At 39.9% G+C, this 18,434-nt stretch overlaps 1 protein-coding gene across 1 annotated transcript; it reads left to right on the top strand.

Moving 5' to 3' along the window:
* The first annotated feature begins 1,247 nt into the window (after positions 1-1,247).
* Positions 1,248-11,817, top strand: LOC101736559 (serine protease easter). Its single transcript, XM_004923405.4, has 4 exons — positions 1,248-1,453; positions 5,459-5,633; positions 7,742-7,917; positions 8,264-11,817. Exons 1-4 carry the CDS (start codon positions 1,372-1,374, stop codon positions 8,641-8,643), a joined length of 813 nt encoding a protein of 270 aa, XP_004923462.1. The 5' UTR covers positions 1,248-1,371; the 3' UTR covers positions 8,644-11,817.
* Positions 11,818-18,434: the final 6,617 nt, after the last annotated feature.

The raw sequence follows: 18,434 nt of genomic DNA, 5'->3' as shown, positions 1-18,434 counted from the left end.
CTTGGCTCTGCCCCTGGCATTGCTGAAGTCCAATGGCAACGGTAACTACTGACCATCAGGTGGGCCGCATGCTCATCTGCCTACAAGGGCAATAAAAAAATATGTATAAACCCGGTGTGTTTAATTGGTAAATTATTTACGATGCTGATACTACGAACGGATTTTGTTGCAATAGTGACAAGGTCTATCCAAGAATCTTTGAGTTGATCGCTGGGATCAAAAAGTCATTATTCATCTACCTCATGTGTCAGGGCGCAACACTTAACAATTCCACTCTCGGTGTGTTTAGGCTCTTCAAGCACTGGTCACCTGGTCCTCGTCAAACTCGACTCCGACGAAGAGTTTTTGTCAGTAGTTTCAGCGAAGCACTGCTCTTGCTAGGGCTAGTGTTAGCAATTCACTCAGGATGAGCCCGTGAGCTCACTTACGAAGTTGGAATAGTCTCTTAGACTACCAACGATTAGGTAGAGAAAGAAAAAGATACCAAGAGACGCCGTTTTACGTGATCCTGCCACCGGCTAGCTTGGAGTTTCAGTAAGTCTCTCCATTTGGTCCTTCCAACGGTAATTAGGATGGTCGACCGTCCGATGACCCGTAAACATAATGCATGAAATATGATTTCTCAACAATGGTTTGGCGCGATGCGAATCCTACCAACGATCAGATAAGGGAAAAGAAAAAAAATAGATGTGTGGTGTCGTGGGACACCGGATAGGAACGAAGTTCCTTATTATAAAAATATTAAATTTAAGTTCTATTCGAGGTATGAAGAAAATAAAACTGGAGGCTTCGCAACAACTCACGGTCATTCGGTAGCGTGCGAACTTATTGTGGTACACTTCATTCACGGTTGTTTGCATAAGAGTTAGTGTATTGCGCAAACGAACGCTCTGAGATCGTGGTCAATGAATGATAAAAAAATATGTTATTTTCTGTACGTTATTACAAAGTTGAGTCGTACACTGTGTGCATTACTAATAAAAATCTTACGTTACGGACGTTTTTTCCCGGTTAGGGTACCCCTCCGCATCGTCCCATAAGGAATTTCGTTCCAAAATGTTAACATCGTCGACCTTAGGCATCAGCTAACGCGAGCTGTGAGCCCTGCTGATCCAGACCAGAAATCTTCGGGTTATACGTGTGATTCGCAACTAAAATGTCTGTATCAGTAAATAGGTACATTTATTATGCTACTAAAATACGAGGAAAACTTTTTAATAACTATACGTAACGTTTCGAATGTGAATTTTAAGCTTCATTCGCAGTTCGGATCTTGTCGGGGATCGTTCGGTCAACTAAAAAGGCTTATTAGCCGTAGTTGGTTCGACATCCTTTGATGTTATTATTAAATCTATCATATATTTTTTTACTATGTATAGTATAAAATTATATTTGTGCATCGCGGCGATTTGCGTATTTGTGTTTCTTGAATTCCCAAAATTTAAGGGAAATGGTGAGTGTTGACGATTGTTTTTAAAAGTTTTTATTAGTTTGGTATGTATGTTTTTTTTGCCCTATTCGCTGGAGGCTAAAGGGATATTCTAACTACGCCCGGACCGGTAAGTGAGCTCACGGGCTCAACCTAAAAGAATTTGCTAACACTAGCCCTACTAAGAGCAGTAGTACTTCACTGAATCTACCACCGGATCGGACTCGCGACCCACTCAGTATGTATGTACACATGTGTGCTATATTTATCTGTTTGTAACGGAATCCTTGAATGTCCTTTTTAACGATCTCAATACGGTCCCATTGCACATGATTCAAGAACAAATAACACTAAAACTCCTTTCAACAAAAACAGGATAAAATCTATACTAATATTATAAAGAGGAAAGATTTGTTTGTTTGTTTGTATTGAATAGGCTCCGAAACTACTGAACCGAATTGAAAAATTCTTTCACTGTCTGGAAGCTACACTATTCCCGAGTGACATAGGCTATAATCTTTTTTTAAAAAAAAATAGGGATCTTTACTAAAACTTCAATAATGTAACCCAAGGTGTAAAAAAATTACCTAAAATATTCTTTACATCGCGTGCCCTGCGAAAACTATTCATGATAGAATAAAATAATATACGAATTTGTAGAATACATATTATTTACAAAAAGTGTCGTGACAGCATATGTCTAACTATTATAGTTATGCTGCAATGAGTGTTCTTTTATTTAAAAAAATAAAACAACGTCAAATAGCGTTGAATTTTTTGTTAAAGACCCGAGCGAAGCCGGAGCGGGCCGCTTGTAATATATATATATATTTTTTTTATTGCTTAGATATGTGGACGAGCTCACGGCCCACCTGGTATTAAGTGGTTACTGGAGCCCATAGACATCTACAACGTAAATGCGCCACCCACCTTGAGATATAAGTTGTAAGGTCTCAGTATAGTTACAACGGCTGCCCCACCCTTCAAACCGAAACGCATTACTGCTTCACGGCAGAAATAGGCAGGGTGGTGGTACCCACCCGCGCGGACTCACAACAGGTCCTACCACCAGTAAAATGTCTTTTCTAGTTCGCTTAGCGATTATTTAAAATTTATTATTTATTGTATCAGATGCGTGGACGAAATTACAGGCCACCCGGTGTTAAGGGGTTATCAGTGCTTATAGATCTCACCACGTGAATACTGTTAAATAGCCGAAGACATGAGATCAAAGTCTCTAAAAGAAAGAAAGACCAAAATAGTAATAACAAGCGGCACGCTCCGGCTTCGCTCGGGTCTTTAACAAAAAATTCAACGATATTTGACGTTGTTTTATTTAAAAAAAAAAAAAACACTTGTTGCGGCATAACTATAAAAGTTAGACATATGCTGTCGCGACACTTTTTGTAAATAATAATGCGGTCTACAAAGTCGTAGTACATTATTTTATTCTATCATCAATAGTTTTCGCAGGGCACGCGATGTAAAGAATATTTTAAATTTAATTCTAATTCTCTAATCTCTCTTCTAATCTAGTTTAATTATTAAATTTTTCAAATCGGTTCAGTAGTTTCGGAGCCTATTCAATACAAACAAACAAACAAATCTTTCCTCTTTATAATATTAGTATAGAAGTATAGATTACTGGGGATAGAGGGCGGAGCATGTCAGAGTCGAACTGACTAAAACCTCCTGTCGCTCAACAACCAACGTCCAAACCTCGCATGAGACAGAACTCATGAAGAGGCAAAGGGGGGAAGGTGAAGCGTTTAGTGCGGAGCACATCTCTCCCATCACCCTCCCCCTCGGGACGCCGGACCGGCGGTCGTCGGCGCCACGACCACCAGCCCTCTCGGTCGGCAGGCTATCCGAAGCCCGCCTAGATGGCGCCGGTTCGTGTGAGCTATCCTACGGAATACCCCGCTGGACTAGAACCAGCGTGGGTCGAGGATAGCCGGCCTTCCATCACCCGGATGCTCTTGCGTAAAACGCGTGCAGAGCAGCTTGCACGTCGTCTTCTCAGGCCCCCCTCGCCGGTCCCCAGACCGACATGTGAGGGGGGACCCGAAACACTTACAGGGCCAGGGCTTGGGCGAGATCCGCCTCCCTGGCTCCCGCTCGACGGCGGTGGGATTGTGCGTCTCTCACGCGCCCCGCCGCCTCCTTCTGCGAGATGGTGCACTCGCAGAAGTCGAGCATCGCCTTCCACGACTCGTCGTCGCCGAGCATCGATGCCACAACACTCGATAACGACAAGTCGTTTCCTACTTTTGCGACGAGGACACGGCGACACCCCTCCCATGCGGGGCAGGCGACGAGCGTATGCTCTGCCGTGTCCAAGTCGCAATCACAATGGTGGCACTCTGCCGTCGGCTCGGCTCTGATCCGGTGCAGGGACTCACCGAAGCAATCATGCCCAGTGAGCACCTGCGTGAGCCGGAAAGTGAGGCGTCCTCTGTCACGATTCACCCAATCCATAAGGACCGGGCGAATCGCCTATGTATAGACGTATAGTAATTTGTTTGCGTATTAAACGAATCTTAAATTACGTGTTTCGCAATAACCGCGCTGGAAATTACTTTGAGTGTGTGTAATATCGCGAGTTTCCTTGTTTTGCACCGGATGCTGTGTGCTCGAGGTAAATTCGCTAAAACCTAAGCTTATCTCGTTTTGAGAACCGGCGTAATGTATGATTATAACGAATTGAAATGTTGATAACACAACTCTACAAAAAAATGATAGTTATAGTAATAATACTCATTTTTCAATTTTTTTATAAATTTTAATTAATTTCAATCCTTCCAAAAAAGCCGCGCTATGAGAGTTTACGTTTACACAGTGCCACTAGATGGCACACGAGTCATAAACAACGATCGGGTGTTTTGTACAAGCCCAGAAAATCTTAAAATGTCACGAAAGTGTAAATATACGATGCTGATGCATTCTGTTTCATATTTGTGGTCAATTTATTAAAGTTAAAAAGCAAACTGTTTCATGCCAAGTATTTAGAAGTGAAAACTTCTTTAGAATCGTTGTGATTTCAAACCGGATGCAACGGAAAAAACGACAGGTAAGAGACACAAATACAAAGAATCAAACAGAAATATACATACTATTTAATACAGCGCCATCTGTGAGATTTTTTAATACTAACGTGTGTATGAAAGCTCTTGTAGTGAATTTTCATTTAGGATTATACGTGAAATTAAAATATCAATTCACAGAGGGCCTTACAATTATTTATTAATGACAAAATTTTACATATACTTAAGACGTTTAGGATAATTGTATTTTAATTTTGGAAGGTTTCACTTCTACCACGTGTGAATTGCACACATTTTGTTTTTTTTTTTTTTTTTCGTCATAATTACGATCTAAAATATCTAAATTTTATGCTTTGCAATCAAAGTCAAATTTGGTGTTGACCCGTGTAATGGTCAAATTTCATTAATTTAAATTACACATACAATAAAAAAAAAATATGTTGACGTATTTACGTGAATGCGAATTCTTAGTATTGGCTGATTTATTTTTGATTGGAGGCGTGGTGCAGGTCCGTAGAAATCCACGAACTCTCAAACACAAGAGCTCGAGCAATACAGAATTATAACGCAAATGTTTTTGAATGTTAATTCTGTTTTAGTTTGCATTATATTCTCTGTCTCTTTTTCTCTCTATCTTTTTTTTTTTTTTATTGCTTAGATGGGTGGACGGGCTCACAGCCCACCTGGTGTTAAGCGGTTACTGGAGCCCATAGACATCTACAACGTAAATGCGGCACCCACCTTGAGATATAAGTTCTAAGGTCTCAAGTATAGTTACAACGGCTGCCCCGCCCTTCAAACCGAAACGCATTACTGCTTCACGGCAGAAATAGGCAGAGTGGTGGTACCTACCCGCGCGGACTCACAAGACGTCCTACCACCAGTAAAACCTGTATCAATCTCTTTCTCTCTCATTTCCTCTCTATCCTTATCTCTCTCTTTCTCTAAAACCCAATTTTTTAAAGCAGTCCCAACGTTATTGCAGAGCACAGATGTGGAATTGAAGCCAGCGGCAACCTTATCCATCACAACCCCTGGTTAGTCTACTTGGAGTACTACGTGGGCGATCATCAGAAGGAATACAGGTGTTCCGGCACGCTGATCAGCCCTCGGCACGTCGTAACAGCAGCTCATTGTGTCAGGAAAATAAAGTTCACCCGGTAAGAGTTTTACTCGCGTTTGTTAGACGAGAAAATCTTTGTGTTTTATTATGGGCGGTGATACTGGAACATCTTCAGGCTCCAATAACCCAGCCATCGTTCTCGTTAAACTCGTCGCTTGTGACGAAGGGCTCGGCGAGTAAATTAACCCATAGACACAGCCCACTGAGTTTCTCGCCGGATCTTCTCAGTGGGTCGCGTCAATGCCGTCTTTACCATAAGGGCACACGGGGCCCGTGCCCAGGGCCTCCATTCTCAAGGGGCCCCGAAAGACCGACAATTTCTCTCACACGTTTATTCTCAAAACATTTTTGTCGGGCACATTACACTTTTTTCACAAATCAGAAGGTATTTACAAGGCATATACTATGCTTGTAATAGAAGATTTTGCTCAACAGAAATCCCGAAAGAAACTGTTATCGAAATCGTAACCAAAAAACCAGCAGCATTCTAATATCATTAATGACATATTATATCATACTGTATTTGATTACCTATACTAAATGGTCTCATACTCAGTAAAAAAATATTATTATAATTCGCTTTTTTTACTTTCCAAAAGGGCCTCAAATTCTTGTGTGCCCAAGGGCCCCATCCTAGTTTAAGACGTCCCTGGGTCGCGTTTCCGATCCGGTGGTAGACTCTGCGAAGCCTGGCTTTTGCTAGGGTTCGTGTTAGCAACAACGCCAGGTTTCAGCCCCGTGAGCTCACCCAATAGTTAAGGTTACGCTGAAATAGCCTCTCAAGGCTTAGGTAGGCAAGCTTAGGTAGGAGAAAAAAAAGGTGATATCAACCAAACGACTTGAAGATATCTCTGCGGCAGATAGCGGCTGTGCCTCTCTTTCTGATTTCCTTCAATAATGAAGAGCGCTTCATTTTATTGGAATTTAAATACAAAATACATCCAAAGGGCCACAGAAAACGGAATACAGACACAGAGCTGTCGCGACCACACTGCACAGTGACGCTGATGTGGTCTCTCAAGACGATCAGCTTAGGTACGAACAAAAAAAAACCTCCGATAACCCCTTATTATCAGAAAGGTGATATCACATATCTTCTCGCATTAAAACTGTATAATCTCAAAACTTACTAATTTTGCAGGAGAGTGTTTTAACATGTAATATTTTTAATATTAATCATCTTTGCAACATTTATTTTTTATTTTGTACCAGTTACATTATCCGTCTTTTAAAATAAGAAAAATATATATATTAATTTTGTTAATAGTAGTCAAAACATAGGAAAACTAAAAAAAAAAAAAAAACTAAAACTAAGTTACGCTCTTTTGACAGTATTTATTAGAAAAATAATACCAAATGATTCCGCATATTAACTCAATTTCGAATATTTTTGGAAATTTTACACTTTTAATTCGAAAAGACGATATATTTTAGTTAAGAATCCAGTCTCACTTGAACTTTTCCTACCCGCCACTTTGTTATTATTAGATGACAAAAAAAAAACCTTTATATATTATATACCATAATTTTAAAATGGCTGCAATGTAAGATCAGTATTTGGACTATCTTCCCTCCTAACCTATCTACAACATTAAACTTCATATTGATGAACCGTCGAAGAGTTTGTAAAGCTGAACAAATCTCAGTGAAGTTTTAACTAAATTCAATGAACTATATCGAGGGATGAAAATCTCAAATATGGCTTAAGCGACAATTCAGTTAATACCTGATATTTATCTTTGTAATTAATGGAGTTTTTATTTGGTATTAGTATCTACAATTCGAGATATTTAATTTAACTTCAAGTTTTTTTGTCATAATATTTTTTCCGACTTTCAAACTTTATTTGGCTCTCCTGTAAAGTTGAAAAAATGTCGCTTTTTTATTTATGGTTTACATGGGTGAACGAGCTCACGATCCACCTGGTGTTGAGCGGTTACTGGGGCCCATAGACATCTACAACGTAAATGCCACCACCCACCTTGAGACATGAGTTCTAAGGTCTCACAGTACAACGGCTGCCCCACCCTTTTAACCGAAACGAATTACTGCTTCACGGCAGAAAAAGACAGGGTGGTGGAAACCCGTCGATATAAGTAACGAATTTGAATCCAACAACAATAACATTACGTTTGGGATTTTCAGTCTGGCGGCTCGTCTCGGCGACTATGACGTTTCAACGGAAAAGGACTGCGTGACGGGCTTGTGCTCTGATCCTAACCTATCTATCCAAGTTTCGGAGATAATCGTCCACCCCGACTACGATGGAAAAGAAGGGGATATCGCGATTCTGAAACTGGACACGGACGCGCCATATACAGGTACTAATAAACACTACTACGTTATTTTATCAGCTCCTTCGTAACTCATCTAGTCGAAGAGTTTATATTTTTTTTTATTGCTTAGATGGCTGGACGAGCTCACAGCACAACCTGGTATTAAGTGGTTACTGAAGCCCGTAGACATCTGCAACGTTGAGATATACGTTCTAAGGTCTCAAGTATAATAACAACGACTGCCCCACCCTCCAAACCGAAACGCATTACTGCTTCACGGTAGAAATAGGCAGGATGCGTGGACTCACAAGACGTCCTACTATCAGTAAAAAGTATGTGATGTTTAACTATGTTTATTATTATTTATATAATAAAATAACTTTCCTTTCAGACTTCATTCGGCCGATCTGCCTTCCATCCAATCCGATTAAGGGCAACGTCACCCTTTACGCCACCGGCTGGGGGGAGATCCCCACTATAGGAATGTACAGTAATATCAAGAAGATCCTGCCATTACCCAACTGGTCTCTAGAGCAATGCCATAGAGTCTTCGAGAATCTGCCAGATAAGGTGCTCTGTGCTGGAGGCGAAGAAGGCGTTGATACTTGCCGCGGAGACTCTGGTGGTACTCTTGCTCTGGTGAAGGAGAGAGTGGAGTTCGTCGGAGTCACCAGCACTGGGTGCCAGCGATGCGGAACCAAGGGCTACCCAGCTGTATACGTTAGTGTCTATGACTACATAGATTGGATAAGCTTGGTCACGAAACACTGAACTGCGAATGAAATGATGACCAGGAAATTTTCGATCTTTTGAACAGACAAAATTTTCATAAGAAATACTTGTACTATACCGAGATCTTACAACTCATGTCTCAAGGTGGGTGGCGGCATTTACGTTGTAGATGTCTATGGGCTCCGGTAACCACTTAAAAACAGGTGGGCTGTGAGCTCGTCCACCCATCTAAGCAATAAAAAAATATTCCAATCAATCTATGTTTTATATGCAATATTAAAAAAAGCCAAAAAGATTTGTTTAGTGGCTTATGAGACCTCAATACGAAGACTGTCAAACACTTTATCGAAGTTCAATACAGTTAAAAGGTTCATTAACGTTCTGATAAATTAACAATATCACAATTGAGGCCGTCAGCGCAAAAGTGGCCTAAGCTTACGATAGTTAGTATGGATGAATTTGAATTTGAGTAGGCAAAAAAACAATACGCGCAAAAATAATGTTTACAAAGCTATCTGTTATCTATGGGTGAGACTAGGGACAGGCCGGTTTTGTATCAAAATTTATTATATCTCAAATAAATTCCAATACACGTCGTATAAGCTTGAATATAAAAAATTGTGGGTTAAGCTACTTTTACGCTGATGGCCTCAATTATAAATATTTGATAGGCTTAAAGAAGTTATATCTGGTGTCCGTAGGTACTTTTATTATTAACCTTTTATTTTAAATAAGACTGTTCTATATTGCTTATTATTTAAGCGTCTACATAATTAAATTTAGCCTTTTTTATATTCGTCATTAATTAATAAAAAATAAAACCGACTTCAAAAAAGTTTATATATCGTCAACGCATACGAAGTCAATTACAAAATGAATTATTTAGGATAACTCATTAGTTACCGGTCAGATCTTGATAACATTTAAAAAGGACCGCATAAGAAACACCTGTTTTGAAATAATCAATCACTTGAAAGAATCGTGAAAATCAATCCTTCTAGAAAAAAGTTCTGCGGTAACGTAAATACAACAACAAAAATATGATCGAATTCATACCGTTATATTTCGAAGTCGGTAAAAAAATAATCAATATAAAAATATATAACATAAAAAATAAAAAATAAAATCTACATAATAGAAAAAATCCTAAAAATATCTTGGCTGCTTAATATTAATATTTCAACCACGTGCTATATTTGAAACATGTCTAATATTTAACATACTTAAGTTCTTTGAAGGCACATTGAAGAGGTTAGGAATGCTGAATCTTTAATTAATTACATTATTTCTTTATAGCTATCCTTGCATTTTTTTACATCAGATCATAAATTATAATTACAATTGTTTTTAATTAAAACACCATTTCAATATCAGCAATTAAAACAATTAAAAAATAATTATAAACACTTACACACACATATAAAGGGTGTTTAATTATTATTTTTATTGTCCCTGTAGGCAGACGTTCATACGGCCCACCTGATGGTGAGGGGTTACCGTCGCCCATGGACTTCAGCAATGCCAGGGGCAGAGCCAAGCCGCTGCCTACCGCTTAATACTCTCCACAAGCCTCTTTTAGAGAAGGACATGTCATAGCGCTCGGGAAACACCGTGGAGGGGAGCTCATTCCATAGCCGGATGGTACGTGGCAAAAAAGACCTCTGGAAACGCACTGTCGATGACCGCAGTGGCTCCAGGTAGTATGGATGAACTCTACTCCGGTGGCAGGCGGTGCAATGGTAAAAACAAGATGCCGGTATCATCTCGAACAATTCCTCAGAGCACTAACCATGGAACATACGGTACAAAATACAGAGGGAACCGAAGTCCCTTTTGAATTTTGAATTAATTGAATTACAATTATCGGTGAAACGGAATTCAATGTTTGGTTAAGGCAATAGAGGCATTTTGATTCGTTATTATGTATACATATATCAATGGGTCAAAGAATATTTAGTTAAGTGGAGATTTAGGTAAATACGCGATTTTTCCTACCTATGCTGATAGCCTTGAGAGGCTATTTCAGCTTCTCCTTGACGTATAGGTGAGCTCACGGGTCCAAACCGGGAGTGTTGCTAGCACTGGCCTTAGCAAGAGCAGTGCTTCGCGGAAAATACACTGAGAAGATCAGGCGAGAAACTCAGAGGGCTGTGTCTATGGGTTAATTCGCTCGTCGAGCCCTTCGTCGCAAGTGACGGGTTCGACGAGGACAGTGACCGGTGCTTGTGGTACTTAAAAGCACCGTTAATGGATCGGGAGGAACCTTAATGACGTACGAATACGCGCCATTTATCTTTGTAATTAAAGCTCCGTTTTATTTGGTATTAGTGTCAACAATTTGTTGTTTTTAATTTAATTTCAATTAAGTAAATTCCATAAAAATAAATGAAGAATTTTTTTGTTACGATACATTTTCCAAATTTTTAATTTTTATTACTTTGTAAAGTTGCAAATATGGCGCTAAAACCTAATAACCTTTCTGTCCTCGATATTATAAGATTAATTGAAGAACTATTGGTAATTTATAAATTATTTACCTATATGTAACTAGAATTACTTTTACGGTTTGGCTTCGCTTTTTTTTTATTGTGTCCACATTATTTCCGACATTTCAAATGCTCTACAGTTTTTATGGTCGCATACTAAAATAATATCACGAGATTAAATCGTAAAAGTAAATCTAATTATAATAATAATAATAATATTTTACTAACGATCACGCCACGTTAACTGGTCCCGTGATAAGTTCGTAAAGAACTTGTGTTACAGGTACCAGATAACGGAAATAAATGTAAGATTTTTATTATACACATACATATATTTAATATACATCCATAACCCTGGAAAAGACATTTATATTTATCATACAAATATCTTCCCTTGGCGGGATTCGAACCCGCGACCCCCTTATGTAGTGACCATGTCACTTACCACTACACCAGACGGCTGTTTTTTTATTATGTCTATAGCTGGTGAAAATAATACCTATAAGTGTAGGGTGTGGTGATAAATTTTACATGTAGTTCACATTAATCAACGGTCAAACACTAACGCACACTCAGGAGCTCATACGAGTGACACAAAGAAACTTTACAATGTATTCGTTATTACCCGTGGTTATTACTATAGTAAATAATGAATTATTATGTAATCGTGTTTTCTTAAGAATATTTCACAATAAAAAAGGTTAAAAATAAAGTAACTGTCAATCGATTTATTTTTCGTTTTATTTCAAAATTTCACCCAAAATCTCAGACGAGCCTTTCAAAATCTCGTCAATGTACAAGATGCCGATTTACTTTGAATTCGACAAGAGATTTGTTATGTGTTTATTTATTGCTCAGGTGGGTTGACGAGGTCACGGACTATCTGGTGTCAAATTGTTACCGCTCCGTCCTTCAAACTGAAACGCATTACTGCTTCACGGCAGAAATAAGCAGGGTGGTGGTACCTACCCATGCGTACTCATAAGACAGCCTTAGTATCAGTAACCAGTTGTATTATCAATGTCTTTGTCTCAATCGTGTCTCTCTTGACTGAGTGGTCGTGTTGACATTTAGTGTTCGAGGGCAAAGTATTGACGGGCCCCACGAAGCACCGCCATATCCCATTATTACCAGTTCATCATCATTCTCCTGCCCTTCTTCCAGTCACCTGGGGTCCGCGTAACTTGTTTTCTCCTTCCATACTCCTCTATCACATACCATTTCTTCGCTCACTCCCCTCTTACCTATATCGTCTTTCACGCAATCCATCCATTTTTCTTAGGTCTACCTCTTCCTCTAAAGCTTTCTACATTCATAACTAAAACTCTCTTACCAACCTCATTGCCATTTCGTCTCATGACACGTCCATACCATCCCAAACGCGCACTTCGCGACTTCTCTGTCACAGGTGCTACTTTCAGACTTTTTCAGTTGCAAATCAAGCAAGGGGTACCATGGCAGGTTAGTTATTTACTCATTTCTTTCTTATCTCGTTTCTTAACTTTTTCATCTATAACAAAGCACTTAAAACCTTTTTTGACAATAATTTGTAGGTCTCAAAGGTAGCAAATGCAATTTTATTGTGCAGGAAATAGAAAAGATAAGTCGTTGGTAGGTCCATCAGCTCCTTTATAAGACTTTATTGAAGCTTCCAACATGTGACAGTTACACATTTGGAATCAAGTGAGGTGAGTGAAAATTACAGGCTATGGAATGTAGGCCACATCATTCTAAAGGGATTGACATTCGGTATATTGTTTCAAAAGATTTATTGTGACTAATATGCCCTGTGTTAGATTATTCTTAATTTTGAGGGATTTTATTGTGTATCTGTGAGTCACCAAGGAATTCCCGCTTTATGCAAATGAACACGAGATAGGCAAGAGACCGCAACCTTCTGAAGTGACTCAGACAAAGAATGTTTTTCTTTTGGCGCCACAGCTCTCAGGGAAAAACTGTGGAATAAGTTGTCAGCTTAGCTGTCACACTTCGAAACCCCTAGTTAGTTGTCATTCTTGACTACAACGATACTCACCAAACCGCAACCCGCGAATATTTCGTGGTAGGAGGTTGTCGGTATTTAACCGGCCGGGTTCAAAGTGCACTGCGTCACAAGAAGCGACCTGAATAAATAAATTTTACGGGTTTCTTTTTGGAACGAAGTGCCTTACGGGACGATGCGGAGGGGTGCCCTAACCGAGAAAAAACGTCCGTAACGTAAGATTTTTATTATTTATGTATAGTCTTAGCATGATGGCTATACAGTGTCTAATGTATAGTCTACGTGATGACGGCTATTATTATTATTCATATAAATAGCTGTTTCATTGTATATTATTATTATATATTTTTTATAAATATTGTGAATAAAATAAAGTTGATAACTTTGTAAAGTAGTTTTTCTTTATTTTTATCAATAAAAAAATTATAATAAAAATGTATACCCGAAGAATTATTTTCTTTATACCTCGAATAGAACTTAAAATTAATATTTTTATAATAAGGAACTTCGTTCCTATCCGGTGTCCCACGACACTACACATATTTTTTTTATATGGACAACATTCTTCCTTCGCTGCCGAAGTAGTAAGTGAGCACGGGCTGCGTCCACTTGGATAAGCAATGCGTTTCGGTTTGAAGGACGTGGTAGCCGTTTTACTGTGAAAACTCAGCCTTAGACACACGTTTCAATGTCAGTAGTACTATTGTTCGCGTTTATCCAGTTAATCTATACTAATATAATAAAGCTGAAGAGTTTGTTTGTTTGAACGCGCTAATCTCAGGAACTACTGGTCCGGTTTGAAACTTTTCATCAGTGTCAGATAGCCCATTTATTGAGGAAGGCTATAGGCTATATAACATCACGGTAAGATCAATACAAGTGGAGCACTAATAAATAATGTTTCAAAATCGGGTTTATTTTCCCTTTTGAGAGCTTTCGCTGCATGCGCTGCAGAAACGGTTAAAGTTTCGCTAAAATAATGTATGACAGAATTGTTCCCCTATAAAAGATATTAAAAAAGTTCGCGACAGCATATGTCTATATGTTAAGGTTGGCTCACTATAACGTTTTTTATGCTGACCAAATTTGTTCTGAAATAAAGCATTATTTGTGAACTATTCCACGCGGACGAAGTCGCGGGCAAAAGCTAGTGTATACCTATACATGTAGATGTAACCACTTAAAGCCAGACTAGTCGTGAGAATTTCCGATATAAGTAATAAAACAAAAATTATTCACAATTCCGCGGTTACCGACCGTGTCTGCCTCATGACCTATGATTGTGACTATTAAATTTAACACCAACACCTCACCGTCAGCACTCGTCAGAGCATAAAGCGTACAGCGTATAAAGTCACTATTGATGTAAAAATGACAATCCGAAATTAATGACACAGAATCATTTGTAAACTGGTCGCGTTAATTTTGTTCCCTACTTAATCGATTTTAGTCTAAAGAGCTATTCCATTTACGTCCGGATGGGTAGGTCAGCTCACGGGCTAAGCCTGAGAGAATTTGATAACACTAGCCCTAGCAAGAGCAATGTTTTGTTGATTTTTTTTATTGCTCAGATGGGTGGACGAGCTCACAGCCCACCTGGTGTTAAGTGGTTACTGGAGCCCATAGACACCTACAACGTAAATGCGCCACACACCTTGAGATATAAGTTCTAAGGTCTCAGTATAGTTACAACGGCTACTCCACCCTTCAAACCGAAATGCATTACTGCTTCACGGCAGAAATAGGCGGGTTTGTGGGGCGCAACCCGTCGCTTGCGACGAAGGGCTCGACAAGTAAATTAACCCTCAGACACAGCCCACTGAGTTTCTCGCCGGATCTTCTCAGTGGGTCGCGTTTCCGATCCAGTCGTAGATTCTGCGAAGCACGGCTCTTGCTAGGGTTCGTGTTAGCAACGTCGTCAGGTTTGAGCCCCGTGAGCTCACCTACTAGTTAAGCTTACGCTGGAATAGCCTCTCAAGGCTACCAGCTTAGGTAGGAAAAAAAAAAAGAAGTCTGCGAGATGTGGACATTGCTGGTGCAGTCATGGTGGTAGCGAACCCACATGCCCATAGCTGGACCGCTGCGGACTAATGATGATGTATTTACGTCACGGTGCCGTTGACTCAAATCGAGACCGCCAGAATAGACCTTTGATACGCCAATTAACGGGTGATTCAAGTTTTGATGAATACGTATGAAATTAATCAATGAATTTTATTAATGCTAGTGACTAATGCGAAAGCTTAGGATGGGCATAGATGTGCATTACCATCCTTCATCGTCAGCCTGTATCTCGCCACTGCTGGATGTAGGCCTCTCCCATAGTCCGCTATAATGAACGATCCTCCGCCTTCCACATCTAATCTTTTCCAGCATATCCCCAGGGGGATGCCCAACGCCGCGCTTACCGGTACGTGGTCTCCAGTCCAGAACGCATCTGCTCTGAAATGGCATAGGTATGTCCGGCCTATTGCCATTTCAGCTTGCTAATCTTTAGGGCTATGTCGGTTACTTTGGTTCTTTGACGGATCTCCTCATTTCTGACTCAATCCATCAAAGAAACTCCGAGCATACACCTTTCCATATCACGTTGAGCGACTTTGAACTTACGGACCAGACCTAAGGCCAATGTTCACGTTTCAGCGCGATATGTTATGACCGGCAGCACGCAAGCGTTGAAGACTTTTGTCTTTTTTTATTGCCCTTGTAGGTAGACGAGCATATGGCCCACCTGGTGGTGAGTGGTTACCGTCGCCCATGGAATCCAGCAATGCCAGGGGCAGAGGCAAGCCGCTGCCTCCTTTAAGCATTGCGGTATTGCCATCCTTAATTTAGTTGAATGGATCTATTGTTAATCTGTTAGAACTGCAAATTCAACGTAACTAATTAATCTCAAACACGTTGTACCACTTAATCTAAGATAAGCTGTGAACTGGTCCGCGGACCGAACGCAAAAGTCTGTTGTACATAGGCTAACCTCTTAGGCTACCAACAAATAGGTAGGCGAAAAAAAGGAACATTAATGTGTGGCGACTCACTTACCCGCCACTATTTGGGCAACCGCCTTACAATTCGACAAAATCGCTGTCGCTTATGATTTTAGGCAATCATCCATTATTGTTGTTCAACACTTCGGCAATCTTGAAAAACTGAAGGCAGCATAATTATATTCATATTCGCTGTGTTACCCATCGATCGTGTCAGTGCCCTTACTACTCCTACATGTTCGTTCTTATGTTATAGTTTGTTTGTGTATATTTTTAACTTCAATAAACTATTCAAAGCAGTACATATTCATACTCACTGTGTTTTTTTTTTTTTTATATTTTAGATGGATGGACGAGCTCACAGCCCACCTGGTGTTAAGTGGTTACTGGAGCCCATAGACATCTACAACGAAAATGCGCCACCCACCTCGAGATATAAGTTCTAAGGTCTCAGTATAGTTACAACGGCTACCCCACCCTTCGAACCGAAACGCATTACTGCTTCACGGCGGAAATAGGCGGGGTGGTGGTACCTACCCGTGCGGACTCCCAAGAGGTCCTACCACCAGTGATTACGCAAATTATAATTTTGCGGGTTTAATTTTTATTACACGATGTTATTCCTTCACCGTGGAAGTCAATCGTGAACATTTGTTGAGTACGTATTTCATTAGAAAAATTGGTACCCGCCGGCGGAATTCGAACACCGGTGCATCGCTACATACGAATGCACCGGACATCTTATCCTTTAGGCCACGACGACTTCGTAAGCACGACCATGTAAGCCATCCTTCGTGTCAGCGCCTACCCAATACAGTTAGTGAAGCAGCACTACTACTACAGCATCTATAAATGCGTGAAATATAATTTCCGAAAAACTGTTTGGCACTCTGCAAATCCGCCCGGGTGGACATCATCATTCTGCCTATTTCTGGTGTAGTAGTATATAGGAAGTGTACCTCATTCCTTATCATGAGAGCTTCACTGACTTGGACCTTTGAGGAATTAAAATTGAAAACTCCCGCTGAAGTCCGATAAGACCATAAACTTTAATCTATACTAATATTATAAAGCTGAAGTGTTTGTTTGTTTGAACGCGCTAATCTCAGGAACTACTGGTCCGATTTGAAAAATTCTTTCAGTGTTAGATAGCCCATTTATTAAGGAAGGCTACAGGCTATATAAAATTACGCTAAGACTAATACAAGCGAAGCACCAATAAAGAATGTTGCAAAATCAGGTTTTTTTCCCTTTTGAGAGCGTCCGTTGCGTGCGCTGCAGAAGCGGTTAAAGTTTCGCTAAAATAATGTACGACAGAAATGTTTCCCTTTAAAAGATCTAAAAACAAGTCCGCGACAGCATATGTCTATATGTTAAGGTTGGCTCACTATAACGTTTTTTATGCTAACCAAATTTGTTCTAAAATAAAGCATTATTTGTGAACTATTCCACGCGCACGAAGTCGCGGGCAAAAGCTAGTATATTATAAAGCTTACGTTGGAATGTGCAACGTACATTTTTGAAGGAGCTTTTAAAACGTGTGTGAAACTAGGAAATTTGTTTCCGACAAGAATATTACTGCAATATTCAAACCTTGTCTGAGTCGTTTGTTATTACGTCACAAGCTGCATGTGTAATATATACAACTTTTTAAGTCCATTGCCGGGCAATCCCACTATTGTTACGTAGGAGTGACTAATATAGGTTACGAAGAGTTCATTGATACACGTGATTACCGCGTGCTTCGTTATACTATTTATAAACATTTTATCCTTGATAAACTTGTTGTATTTCTTCGAATCTTGATACAGTTATGTTTTTCGTTTTGTCGTAGCAACTGAGATCTTAGAACTTATATCTCAAGGTAGTTGGCGGCATTTATGTTGTACATGTACATTTAGGAGTCGTAGTGGCCTAAAGGATAAGACGTCCGGTGCATTCGTGTCGAGCGTTTGAAAGGTAAGCCGTTGTAACTATACTGAGACCTTAGAACTGATATCTCGAGGTGGGTGGTGCATTTACGTCGTAGATGCCTATGGGCTCCAGTAACCACTTAACATCAGTTGGGCTGTGAGCTCGTCTCATCTAAGCAATAAAAAAAAAGATAGACTGTGAGGTCGTTGACCGATTACGCAATAGATAAATCCACGTCTTTTCATGAAGGTTTTTATATGGGGAAACACGCTGATGCGTAAGCCATTTGGGGCGGATCTTTTTACTTTTTACTACTTTTATATTCTCAAGTAAACGGACCACCTGATGGTAAGCAATCGCCGCTGCCCAGGGTCATCAGCAATGTTAGGGACACAACCAAGTCATGGTCTCAAGCTGAAGTTAGCCAGACCAGGGTAAGGC

The sequence above is a fragment of the Bombyx mori genome, chromosome 28 (assembly GCF_030269925.1).
Source record: "Bombyx mori chromosome 28, ASM3026992v2".
NCBI classification, from domain to species: Eukaryota; Metazoa; Arthropoda; class Insecta; order Lepidoptera; family Bombycidae; genus Bombyx; species Bombyx mori.
Note: the sequence above shows the minus strand (reverse complement) of the source record. Positions and strands in the feature narration are given on the sequence as shown.